This window comes from Phoenix dactylifera, unplaced genomic scaffold (assembly GCF_009389715.1).
Source record: "Phoenix dactylifera cultivar Barhee BC4 unplaced genomic scaffold, palm_55x_up_171113_PBpolish2nd_filt_p 000534F, whole genome shotgun sequence".
Lineage (NCBI taxonomy): Eukaryota > Viridiplantae > Streptophyta > Magnoliopsida > Arecales > Arecaceae > Phoenix > Phoenix dactylifera.
Window position 1 is genome coordinate 253,733 of NW_024067943.1, and position 12,869 is coordinate 266,601.

Consider the following 12,869-nt stretch of genomic DNA (forward strand, 5'->3'; position numbering starts at 1 on the left):
CACGACAACAGAGGGAAAGATGAACACGGAATGGCAAAAATACTTTTTCATTAACAAAGGGCCGGAAGGCCAATTACAAAATTGGAAGTCGGCCGCTCAAGGGCCGACCCCGGATACAATGAAAAAGAAAAGAAAAATATGCTAAGTCCTAAGCGGCGGGAGCCACATTCGGGGGGTCGTCCGGCACATTGGATGACCTCAAGACCTTCCTCCGGAACAGGCTCGGGGTCGGGAGCAGGAGCTTCGGGCACCACCTCCGGGACAGCGTCCGTCTCGGCCGCCAGAGCCACCTCCATGACACCGTCCGCCTCGGCTACCCCCGTCGAAGGCTCGGCGGGGTCTTGCTCATATATTCCCACCTCGGATGTCAGGATGGTGGGAAGGGCTCGCACGTCGGACCCCCAGCCCGGTCCTCCCTCGGACGGACCGTCGAGAAGTCGTACTGAGGGCAGTACAGGCGCACCCGCTCTCGGAAGTTCTCGAAGCCTCGAAGGAAACCGTCGACCGTCTCCTCCTCCAACATGTCGCGGAACTCTTGCGACTCTTTGAAGAGCTCCACGGCGTGCTCGGCTCGTTCGAGAGCCCTCCTCTCCCGGGCCTCAAGTTGCTCGAGTCGGAGGCGAAGGGCCCTCTCCTCATACTCGAGGGCCGTGACCCTGGCCTGGACCTCCCCCAAGCGCGCCTCCGTGCCGCGCAATGGTTGCCTTGGTCATGGCGTGAGCGCCTTCTCCTCCTCAAGCGCCCCCACCGCCACGGCAAGGCGCTCGGCCTTCGGTTGGCCGCCCACCGAGCCTCGGCCGCGGCCGACACCGCTTCTAGCTCGGCGATTCTTTTCTTGCCGGCTCCAGCTGCTGGCCGAGCTGCCGAACTTCTTCCCGATACCGTGGGCGAGGAACGCCATGGTGTCGAGCTCGAGAATATGCCTGAAAAAAAAAAAAAGAAAAAGGGCGAGGGTATTGGTGAGTTGACAAAGGACGTATGCACGCTAATAACTCCGGAAAATTAAGAAGGGAAACTTACCGGCGTGCTGCAGTAAGCACTGCCGGCGACCTCCTCCAACGAAATTCCCCGGAACACGGCACGGTCCGCTGGAAGCACTGCACGCCGCAACATTGGAGCGTGCGACCTCGGCGTCCTGAAAGGCCGAGCTCCCCTCAGGAATGGAAGAGTCCGGCTCAACCCGACTCTTCTCGGAAAGCCTCGGGAAGAGCTCGGCACGATCGAACCCGAGGTCCCGGAGCCGCTCGCCTCGGGGCTCTCGGGCAGGCCGGGTCCTGGCTGCTGCGGCCGGGCGCGCGGACGACTCCCCCCGCCGGGCAAGGGGGGCAGGGCAAGGAGGGCCGATGGGGCCCGCACCACTGACCACCCGCTCCCGCCTCGGGTCGCGCCGCAGGGGCCCCCGCCTCGGGGCCACTCTGTCCCGGCCGACGAGGAAGCGCCGTCTGTCCTCGCCCTCCTCCGAGGCTGGGGATTAGCCCCCCCGGCCTCGGCCTCCCGCCTCCTCAGGCGGGAAAAAGCGACGTGTTCACTGGTCGGCATACGGGGAATATCTGAAATCAAAAAATTTTGTTAAGTGTCAGGCCAGTGGCAGTAAAGGCGAAAGACAAAAAGTGAAAAATAATGTAGCCGCTCTTACCCTCGGGGGCGCCGAGCTCAGACCCACGCTCGCCAGGGCGTCCTCCCGCAGGAGCTCGGTCAGGTCGTTGTCCCTCCCGAGGGCTCGCACAGAGTCTAGGATCCTCAGCTCCCTCCCCGTGGGCTCGGAGAGTCTGTTGAGGGCCTTCAGCCGTGGGTGTCCCCACCTCGGCTCAAACCCCCAAGGCGCCACAGACGCCAGAAAGAAAAACTTCCTCTTCCACTCGTGGATCGAGGAAGGGGCGCCCCGGAGAGTGACATACCGCCCCGAAAGGCGAAGTACAACCACCCTACGTCCGCCGGGTTTTTCTTTAACAGAAAACACCGACGAAAAAGGCCTACCGAAATCGGGATCCCGTGCCCGAGGCACAGGGATAAAAACCCGATTATGGGCCTCCATGAGTTCGGAGCTAACTGCGCCGGGACGAGCTGGTACTCGGCCAGTAAGTCGCTCACGAACTCATGGGCAGGAAAACGCAGGCCCGCCCAAAGTGTCTCGCGGTAGACCGCGATCCGACCTGGGGGCGGCTGCGTCACCCTGTCTTCCGGCCCTGCGGTTTCAAGGCGAAACCCGGGCTGGAAGAAGAAAGCGGGAGCGGATTAACTCCAGCTCCTCTCCGACAGACTCGACCCAACCTCTTCGGGACTGGAACCCATTCTCACGGAAGAGTGGAGCAAAATTAAGAGTAGAAAATGGAAGTTGACGAGGAGGAAAAAGAGGAAACCTAGTGAAAACAGGAAGAAACCTACTGGACATTGCCGGAAATCGCTCCGGGCACCACCAGCAAGATTCAGCTGAGGGAGGAAGCAGGGGGGAAGACGACGAAAATAAGAGGCAGCCAAGCAAGACCTTTAGGGCAGACTCGGGGTTTATATGGACCCCCCTGACGGCCCAGATCGACGGGGTCGGTTCTCATCCCCCCGACCGAGTTGCGCCACGTGTCGACCTCGGAAGCCGAGGCACCGTATTCACTCCGGTTTAATAAATCGGATACGAAATCGAAGCGTTGTCCCATCGGATCTCGGGGCCTCATCATGGGTCCACAGAATCAAATCGTCCTGAGGAACGAGCGGACGTAACCCCCGCTCCCCTCGTTTAATAAGATCTGGGACACGTGGAGCCCCGATGAGGCCTCCACTTCTTCGGAATTATGATCCAGTAACATGAAATCGAAAGCGTCCGACCTCGGGTCGCGCCGCGTGTCCGTTTCAAACCCCGTAACGGCACACTCATTAATGAGCCAGAAGCGTCGATTACGGAATCGAGACATCGCCTCGACGAGCTCGAGGTCCCCCCTCATTAATCCGCCGTAAAATGATCCTGGCGATTCAAGAAGCATGATGATACGAGCCCCATCATTAGCTCACCGAATAAAGCAGCCTCGAGACGAGGGCGCATATCTCACCATGAAGACTCCGGAAAGCACAAGGGGGCGGGCGAGACCTTCCCCCCAACCTTAGTGACAGATTTTACTTCCCACGTCCGAGCCCCACAAGCCGCTCGAACTCGGAAGTCGGGGGGTAGTGTTGGGGGGAATAAAGTTTCCCCCCAAATGACATAAATGCCCCAGAGAAGCCGTACAACCTCCGACCCCGGACAGCAGAAGTCGGCGTCCGACCTCGGAACGCTCGGCCACGAGACGACCGACCCCGAGACCTCCGACCTAAGAGAAACCCCGATGTCCGAGGACCGTACTCTAACATCCCTCCGGCATTTATTGCGCATGGCCGCTGTAATCTTCCGGCACACTCAACAATAAATGCGGATCTCCGGCTTACTCCACCATTAATGCGGATCTCCGGCTTACTCCACCATTAATGCGATCTCCGGCTTACTCCACCATTAATGCGGATCTCCGGCTTACTCCATAATAAATGCGCGTGGCTCCTGACATCTACGGATCCCCAGCTCTCCACGGCAAATCGACCCAGCAGGGTCTAGTCGACTATGATAAGTCTCTGATCTCGGCCATACCGCCAACATCAGTGCAATGATTCGCCTGACCGAGCACCGACCTGAACAACATGCCGAGCCATACTACGGCCTCTCCCTGTTACATCACAGGTAAACCGACCCCCGCATATAAAAGGAGCCTTGGCCTCTCAAGAAGAGGAACATTGGTACCCCCAAAAATTCACTGTTTATCTTCCTTCTCCATACTATTTGCCCCCCTCACTGACTTGACCGTCGGAGGGCCGGCGCCGGAAAACCCGGCCACCGGTTCGTGTGCAGGCACCCAGACAGAGGACGCCGCCCGCCGACGGACCACCGCCCCGCCGTGAGGACTCACATCCGCTCCCTCTCTTCGACCGAAGATTGCCCCCGGGTCCAATTTCCAGCAACACCAACCAAAGAGGGCCATCGGACCACAAGGAGGCCAACGAGGGTCAAGCCAAGGCCAACTACTTTGCTTGGAAAGCCTTGGCCAAGCCTCTTCATGCGGCCGAGCACGCCCAACCTCGGCCGAGCCAAACATGTGCCCATGTATGCCCAAGCCTTGGCGAAGCATGCCCAACCTTGGCAGAACCCGCCGCGCGCACCGCCCCGCCGAAGCCAAGCCGCAGCCAAATTCTGCCGCGGCCAACCTCGCTTGCTACAGTGCGGCGAGGTTCTGGGCAAGAACCTCGCCTGCTACAGTGCCCACGCACAGCCAGGCCGCCAGCAGCCAGCTACAGGCGGCGAGGTTCGGTAGAGTGCCCGTGCCCGTGCCCACAGTGCCCGCGCACGCCCTGGCCCCTGCGCGCCCAGGCCCGCGCCCAGCCGCGCCGCCGCGCCCCTGCCCGCCAGCGCCCAGCAGGCCGATCGCCCGCACCCGGCCGCCGGCGCGCCCGCGCGCCCGCGCCGCGCCGCCCGCGCACCGCGCGCCGCGCCCGCCGCGCGCTGCACCCGCCGACCGCGCCCGCCCGTGCGCCAGCGCCAGCCGACCGCGCCCGCCCGTGCGCCAGCGCCCACGCGCGCGCCCCGTGCGCGGCCCGCCCGCCTGGCGCGCGCCCAGTCCCAGTCCCGCCCGGACTGGGACACGCCCAGCCGGGACGCGCGACCCGGTCAACCGGGACTCGCGTCCCGTGCGTCCGGTCCGCGGAACCTGGCCGATCCCACCCTCCATCCCTTTTCATCCAAGGGCCAAAGTGCAAGCCAAAGTTCAGCCGTGGGAGGGCCCTTCTTGGGTGATCTTTAGCCATCCATCTCATGCCAATCAACGGAGGAGAAGCCTTGGATCCATAGTACCATGTTTTGTCTAGGGCTTAGGGTATAAAAAAGAGATGTAAAGGGGCCATTGGGGGCATCAAGAGTTCTTGGAGAGTCATGGTTATGTCGGCCGTAAGGCTTGGGCGGCGTTTGTGCCGAGTTCGGTCTTAGATCTTGTGTTCTAGGACTTGGGCTAGTGGTAGATCCATCAATCTCCACTAGATTGGGCTAGGAAGAGATCTCTTCAATCTCTTTCTAGATTTCTTTTGCTTTCTTTCTTATTGTTCTTCGTTCTTCAAGTTAGTGGAATACAAATCAAGTTTTCTTTCATTATTGATCTCTTTCATTGAGTTAATCCCCGGCGTTACCTACAATCGGTCCACCATCAAAGGATTTTGGAGGCGCACGCGAGGAGCGCAAGGAAAAGAGGCTTGGTGAGGGGCTTTGGACCGTGAGCCCCCATCACCGTGGGCTGGGCGCGGGCGCGCGCGGCCGCGTGCGGCCGTGGCCTGGGCGCGGGCGCGCGCGGCCGCGTGCGGCTGGGGCTCATGGGCGCGGCTTGGGCCGCGCATGGGCATGCCATGGCTTTGGCACGCTGGGCACCGTCTTGGCCGACCTTGGAGGCACTTGGCCAAGCATTGGAGGCCTTGGCTTGGCCTAGGCTTGGCCAAGTGTGAATGGGCTTGGCCTATTGCGAAGAGTCACGGCAAAGGTTCGACCGAAGCTCGCGGCGCCCCGGACGGAGCCAGGCCGCTCCCGCCTTTGCCGCGGCGCACGGGCGCCGCCGCCGTCCGGCCGTCGCGGCGGCCGCGCACGGCACTTCGGCTTCCTCCGTCGGCCCTCTCGGGACGCGCGACCCGTGCGACCGGGACGCGTGTCCGGGCCGTTCCCGTTTGCAACGCTCCTCGGTACTTTGGAACGCTTGGGGTGGGCTTTGGGCGGATGCCCCGCTGGGGTGGTAGGGAGGGGGGGCTGCTGCCGCCGCGGCGGGCCTTCCGCTCCACTCCGCACAAGCCCGCCGTGGGCACTCGCTGCGGGCGTGCCCGGCACCGTTCGTCCTCGAGGGATTCGGCCCGTCGGCTCGCTCGGATGGGCCACGCGCAGCGGGCCCACGACGGAGCCGGCACGCTCCTTCTGCTGGCGCGGCGCTCGGTCTATGCCTCCGGCCGGCCGTTGCGGCGGCCGTGCACGGCGCTTCGGATCGGTCGGCCCGTCGTCCCGTCCCTGACGAAGTTTTCGCGGCCGCGCAGCGCGCGGAGTTGGATCGGCCTTACTTGGTCCGATCCTTCGCCCTCGCATGTTGCGTGGGCTCGGTCCCGTTCGGTGAAATCTTTGTCCGCTCTGGTGCGTCCCTGTGGGTTCCTTTGTCGGTTTTGCGGGTTCGGCCGGGCCTTCCGTGCCGGCCCGTCGGCTCGCTCGGATGGGCCCCGCGGAGTTGGCCCACGACGGAGCCGGCACGCTCCTTCGCTGGGGGTGCGGCGTGCTCGGTGCTTCGGATCGGTCGGCCGGTCTTCCCGTCCCTCATGAAGTGTTCGCGGCCGCGCGCGCGCGGAGTTGGATCGGCCTTACTTGGTCCGATCCTTCGCCCTCGCATGTTCCGTGGGCTCGGTCCCGTCCTGTTCGGTGAAATCTTTGTCCGCTCTGGTGCGTCCCTGTGGGTTCCTTTTGTCGGTTTTGCGGGTTCGGCCGGGCCTTCCGCGCCGGCCCGTCGGCTCGCTCGGATGAGCCCGCGGAGTTGGCCCACGACGGAGCCGGCACGCTCCTTCCGCTGGTGCGGCTCTCGGTCTACGCCTCCCAGCGGCCCTTGCGGCGGCCCGTGCGCGGCGCTTCGGTATCGGTCGGCCGGTCTCCTGTCCCTCACGAAGTGCTCGCGGCCGCGCGCGCGCGGGAGTTGGATCGGCCTTACTTGGTCCGATCCGTCGCCCTCGCATGTTGCGTGGGCTCGGTCCCGTCCCGTTCGGTGAAATCTTTGGCCGCTTTGGTGCGTCCCTGTGGGTTCCTTTGTCGGTTTTGCGGGCTCGGCGCCGGGCCTTCCGCGCCGATCCGTCGGCTCGCTCGGACGGACCGTGCGCAGTTGGTCCCCGACGGAGCCGGCACGCTCCTTCCGCTGGCGCGGCGCTCGGTCTATGCCTCCGGCCGGCCCTTGCGGCGGCCGTGCGCGGCGCTTCGGTTCGGTCGGCCGGTCGTCCCGTCCCTCACGAAGTTCCTGCGGCCCGTGCGTGCGTGGAGCGGGATCGGCTTTACTTGGTCCGATCCGTCGCCCTCACCTGTTGCGGGGGCTCGGTCCCGTCCCGTTCGGTGAAAGCTTTGCCCGCCCTGGTGCGTCCCCGTGGGTTCCTTTGTCGGTTTTGCGGCCTTGGCGGCGGGCCTTCCGGCCGGCCCTTGCGGCGGCCGTGCACGGCGCTTCGGATCGGTCGGCCCGTCGTCCCGTCCCTTACGAAGTTTTGCGTGACCGCTCTCCTTTGTCGCCGGTCCCCTGTTCGGGCTGACCGAGCTGTCCGTTCGCCCCCTGGCCCGTCGCACGGGCCCCCGGCGCCTCCGCGGCGCCCCACCGAAAACTGTCACGACGCGCATCCAGCGCCGACGAGGTCGCAGGTTACGTGCGGCAGCCGGGGGGCTAGGCCGAGCGGCGGCGGGCCCGCCCGCGGACGGGCCGGGGAGGAGCGCAGCCGGCACGCGGTGCGGAGCGGCGGCGGCATGCCGCCGGGCGGCCGACGGCTCAACCGTACCCGAGTCCCGCGGGCACCGCGTCGCCCGGCCGGCGCGAGCGCACGAGGGCGGGAGGCAACCGGGCGGCGCCCGCGGAACCGGGATGCGACGGCCGGCGCCGCACGGCCCCGACGGGTCCGCACCGAAAACCAGCACGGTGCGGATCGACCGCTGATGAGGTCAGAGGTTATGTGCGGCCGCCGGCCGGCTGGCCCGAGCGGCGGCCGGCACGCGACGCGGATCGAGCGGCCCCGACGGCTTGCCGCCGGGCGGCCGACGGCTAGGCCGTACCGGAGTCCCGCGGTCGTTCGGGCGAAGGGGCGCGTGCTGCGGGAAAGGCCTGCGGCGGCGAACCGTCCGCCCGGCCGGCCCGAGCCTTCCACGGTGGCGCGCACGTGGCGGCGCGGCCGAGATGACCGAGCGAAGCCCCGGCGATGGGCGGCGCGCACGTGTCCGTGCGGCCGGGATGACCGAGCGAAGCCCGGGCGGCGCCCGCCGTGCGCCCTGCCGGATCGCGCCTTCCGCCGGCGCGCAACGCCGGTCCCGCGTTTCGGCCGCGGGAAAGGCCTGCGTCGGCGAACCGTCCGCCCCGCCGGCCGAACCTTCCACGGCTGCACGCACGTGTCCGTGCGGCCGAGATGACCGAGCGAAGCCCCGGCGACGGGCTCACGTTCTGGCTGCGGGAAAGGCCTGCGGCGGCGAACCGTCTGCCCCGCTGGCCGAACCTTGCGCGGCGGCACGCACGTGTCCGTGCGGCAGAGATGACCGAGCAAGCTCCGGCGATGGGCGGCGCCCTCCGTGCGCCTCGCCGGATCGCGCTGGCCGGCGGCGCGCAACGCCGGACCCCCGATCCGCGTGCGAGCGGCGAGCGTCCGAGCGGGCCCCTTTCGCAACTTCCCTCGGTACTCTAAACACCCCTTGCCTCTCGGTCTTTCCCCCGACCCTCTCGGTATTGCTTGGATATGTGCATGCATCGTCCCTCGTTGCCTTCGGTTATCCTCCCCGGGGTGGGCTTTGCGCCGACGCGCCAACGGGGTGGTAGGGGGGCTGCAGCCGCGGCCGCCGCGTTTCGCCATCCGCGCGTGCGCCGCCGGATCCGAGTGGAGGTCGCGGGCGACTCGTCGATGCTTGTACTAGGGGCGCATGCCGGCAGCCCCACGCGGGGTGCGGGACCCCCGATCGGCGTGCGAGGGACGGGCGTCCGGGCGGGCCCCGTTTCCAACTTCCCTCGGAACATTAAAACCCCCCGACCCCCTCGGTCTTCGCTCCGACCGTATCGCTATTGCTCGGATATGTGCATCCACCGTCCCTCGTTGCCTTCGGTTATCTACCCCAGGGTGGGCCTTGCGCCGATGCCCCGATGGGGTGGCAGGGGTGGGGCTGCCGCGGCCGGCGCATTTCGGCATCCGCGCTTGGGGGCTCGGACCCGAGTGGAGGTCGCGGGCGGCTCGTCGATGCCTGCACCGGGAGCGCATGCCGGCAGCCCCCCGCGGGGCGCCGGACCCCCGATCGGCGTGCGATGGACGGGGGGAGGGGCGGGCCCGGTTTGCAAATTCCCTCGGTACTTTAAAATCTCACGGCCCTGTCGGTGCTCCCTCCGGCCCTATCGCCACTGCTCGGATATGTGCATCCACCGTCCCTCGTTGCCTTCGGTTATCTACCCCATGGTGGGCTTTGCGCCGATGCCCCGATGGGGTGGCAGGGGGGCACGCTCTAGCCCGTGCCACGGGGCACGTGCGCCGGCGCCGTACGGCCCTCGCGGCGGCCGTGAGCGGTACTTCGGCTTGCTCGGTCTGTCCTCCCGGGACGCGCGACCCGTGCGACCGGGACGCGTGTCCGGGCCGTTCCCATTTGCAACGCTCCTCGGTACTTTGGAACGCTTGGGGTGGGCTTTGGGCGGATGCCCCGCCGGGGTGGTAGGGAGGGGTGGCTGCTGCTGCCGCGGCGGGACTTCCGCTCCACTCCGCACAAGTCCGTCGCCTCGCGGCGGGCGTGCCCAGCACCGTTCGTCCCCGAGGGAGCCGGCACGCGCCCGCCGAGGCCCCGGCGCATGGGCGGCGCCGCCGGCCGTCCGCGTGGCGGCCGTGCGCTGGCTTCCTCCGTCGGCCCTCCCGGGATGCGCGACCCGTGCGACCGGGACGTGCATCCCGTGAGACCGGGACGCGTGTCCGGGCCGTTCCCGTTTGCAACGCTCCTCGGTACTTTGGAACGCTTGGGGTGGGCTTTGGGCGGATGCCCCACCGGGGTGGTAGGGAGGGGGGGCTGCTGCTGCCGCGGCGGGACTTTCGCTCCACTCCGCACAAGTCCGTCGCCTCGCGGCGGGCGTGCCCGGCACCGTTCGTCCCCGAGGGAGCCGGCCCGCGGCCCGCCGAGGCCCCGGCGCATGGGCGCCGCCGCAGGCCGTCCGCGCGGCGGCCGTGCGCCGGCTTCCTCCGTCGGCCCTCCCGGGACGCGCGACCCGTGCGACCGGGACGCGCATCCCGTGCGACCGGGATGCGTGTCCGGGCGGTTCCCGTTTGCAACGCTCCTCGGTACTTTGGAACGCTTGGGGTGGGCTTTGGGCGGATGCCCCGTCGGGGTGGTAGGGAGGGGGGGCTGGTGCCGCCGCGGCGGGCCTTCCGCCCCCCTCCGCAGAAGTCCGTTGCCCCGCGGCGGTCGTGCCCGGCACCGTTCGTCCCCGACGGAGCCGTCGCGCTCCCGACGACTTTCCGGCGCACGGGCGCCGCCGCCGGCCGTCCGTGCGCGGCGGCCGTGCGCCACTTCGGCTTCGTCCGTCGGCCCTCCCGGGACGCGCGACCCGTGCGACCGGACGCGCGACCCGTGCGACCGGGTCGCGTGTCCGGGCCGTTCCCGTTTGCAACGCTCCTCGGTACTTTGGAACGCTTGGGGTGGGCTTTGGGCGGATGCCCCGCCGGGGTGGTAGGGAGGGGGGTCTGCTGCCGCCGCGGCGGGCCTTCCGCTCCACTCCGCACAGGACCGTTGCCTCGCGGCGGACTTGCCCGGCACATCTCGTCCCCGACGGAGCCGGCTCGCGCCTGCCGACTTCCCGGCGCACAGGCGCTGCCTTCGGCCGTCCGTGCCCGGTGGCCGTGCGCCACTTCGGCTCCCTCCATCGGCCCTCCCGGGAAGCGCGTGCCGGACGTTCGGGATGCGCACCCCGTGCGACCGGGACTCGCGTCCGGGCCGTTTCCGTGTGCAATGCCCCTCGATTCGTTGGAGCCCTTGGGGTGGGCCTTCGGAGGATGCCCCGCTGGGGAGGTAAGGGGGTGTGTCCGGCCTGGGCGGGCCTTCTGCCCGAGCCCGTCGGCCCGCGCGGATGGTCGCGCCGCGCGGGCGGGCGCGCCGCGCGTGCGCGGGGCCGTTGGCCGGAGCCGCGCAAGGACGGGCGCGCTGGGCCGATCGGCCGCTCGGGCGCGCGCTTCGTCCTGCTCCCGCGCCTTGGCGCGCGCGCGGCCGCGGCGTGGTCGCTCGGTTCTGCGCATGCGGCCCGCGCGGATGGGCGCGTCGCGCGGGCGGCCGGGCAGGCGTGTTGAGGACCCAAGCCCGCCGCACCATCGAATTCCTCAACCAATGGAATACCGGCCCGGAGGAGGACCACGAAAGGACATGCCAAGTGCAAAACCAAGGTATGAGTTTACTATTTTATTCGGAAAGCATTGGCCGAAGCATTTTCACACTTGGCCAAGCCTTGGCCAAGCTCCTTTATACTTGGCTAAGCCTTGGCCAAGCTCTTCTCCACTCGGCCAAGCTCACCCGTGTCCGTGCCCAACCAAGCCCGCGCCCGTGCCCACGCATGAGCGCACCCAAGGCACGCCCAAGCACACCTCAGGCCACTGCTGGGGCGCGCCCAGGCCATGGCTGGCCGAGCCCAGGCCGCAGCATCACCCAGGCCACGGCTGGGCACACCCAGGCCACGGCCGCGGGCGCCCGCTGGCCGCGCGCGCCACAGGCCGCGCGCGCGCCCGCGACCGCCCGCGCGCCAGGCGAGGTTCGGCCCAGCGAACCTCGCCACAGACCGCGTGCCTTGCGCCCACCCGGTGCCCGCCCGCGCGCGCCCGCCATGCGCCCGCCCGCGCGCGCCCCGCGCTCGCCTGCGCGCGCACCCGCGCGCGCCCGGCGCGCGCCCGCCTGCGCACGTGGCCACCGTACCGCGCGCCCATACCGCGCGCGCCAGAGGGCCTGCGCGCACCCATGCCGCGCCCTGCCGCGCCTGCCACGCGTGCCGCGCGCCCAGGTGCCTTGCCGCGCGGCCTGCCGTGCCCTGCACGCGCGTGCCGCGCCCTGCCAAGCCCCCTGCGCACGCCAGCGCCCTGCCGTGCCGCCTGCCAAGCGCCCTGCGCACGCCAGCGCCCTGCCACGCGCCTGCGCGCGCCGCCTGCCGCACCTGCAGCGCCTGCCGCGCCCTCCCAAGCGCCCTGCGCAGACCATGCGCCCAGCCAGTGCCAGGCCCCTGCCAGCTTCCAGCCAAGAGCCTGGCCGCCCATGCCCTGCCGCCTGCAGCCTGCCAGCGCCATGCCCTGCGCCCAGGCCGGCCAGGCCATCTGCCCAGCGCCTGCCAAGGCCATGCCCTGGCCTGCCCAGCGCCAGGCCATGGCCAGCCCGCCCCTGCCAGCCCTGCCAGGCCGTGGCCACGCCCTGCCAAGGCCAGGCCATGGCCAGCCAGCCTGCAGCCATGCCCAGCCTTGTCCTGCCGCCTGCCAAGGGCCATGCCTGCCCTGCCAGCACCCTGCTCAGCCTGTCCAGCCTGCTGCAGCCATGTCCATGGGCCTACAGCCACACCCATGCCCTGGCCTGCCTGCCAAAGACCATGCCATCCTGCCAGCAGCCTGCAGCCAGCCCTTCCACCTGCCAGCAGCCTGCAGCCCAGCCATTCCACCCTGCCAGCCCCTGCAGCAGCCATGCCATGCCAACAGCCTTGCCACAGCCAGCCATGCCCTGCAGCCATGCCATGGGGCCTGCCAGCCACTGCAGCAACCCAGCCACAGCCAGCCATGCTGCAGCCTTGTGCCACATGCCACCTAGGCCTTGGCTATGCCAAGGCCCTATGAGGCCATGTCTTGGCCACTCCTTTGGGCAGCCATATGGGGACTTGGATGCCTATAAATAAGCCTTGGAGAGGCACATTTGGGGGCATAGATATTATGTCATAGGAATTCTCTTGTATTTCGGCCTTAGGCTTGGGAGGGCTTTGCCCTATTGTATTCGGTCCTTGAGCTTGCTCTTGGACTTGGGCTAGTGGAAACCAATCATAGTCTCCACTAGATTGTTTTGTAACCTTGTTTTGGGAATAGAATTCATCTCAAGCTTTCCTCTAAATCCACTTGTGTTCTTGAGT

General features: G+C 67.7%; 1 protein-coding gene across 1 annotated transcript; it reads right to left on the bottom strand.

The window, feature by feature from the left end:
• Positions 1-1,502: 1,502 nt before the first annotated feature.
• Positions 1,503-12,527, bottom strand: LOC120106355 (spidroin-1-like). Its single transcript, XM_039119355.1, has 2 exons — positions 11,919-12,527; positions 1,503-1,550 (listed from the first exon to the last, which is right to left on the bottom strand). Exons 1-2 carry the CDS (start codon positions 12,525-12,527, stop codon positions 1,503-1,505), a joined length of 657 nt encoding a protein of 218 aa, XP_038975283.1.
• Between the last annotated feature and the right edge of the window lie 342 nt (positions 12,528-12,869).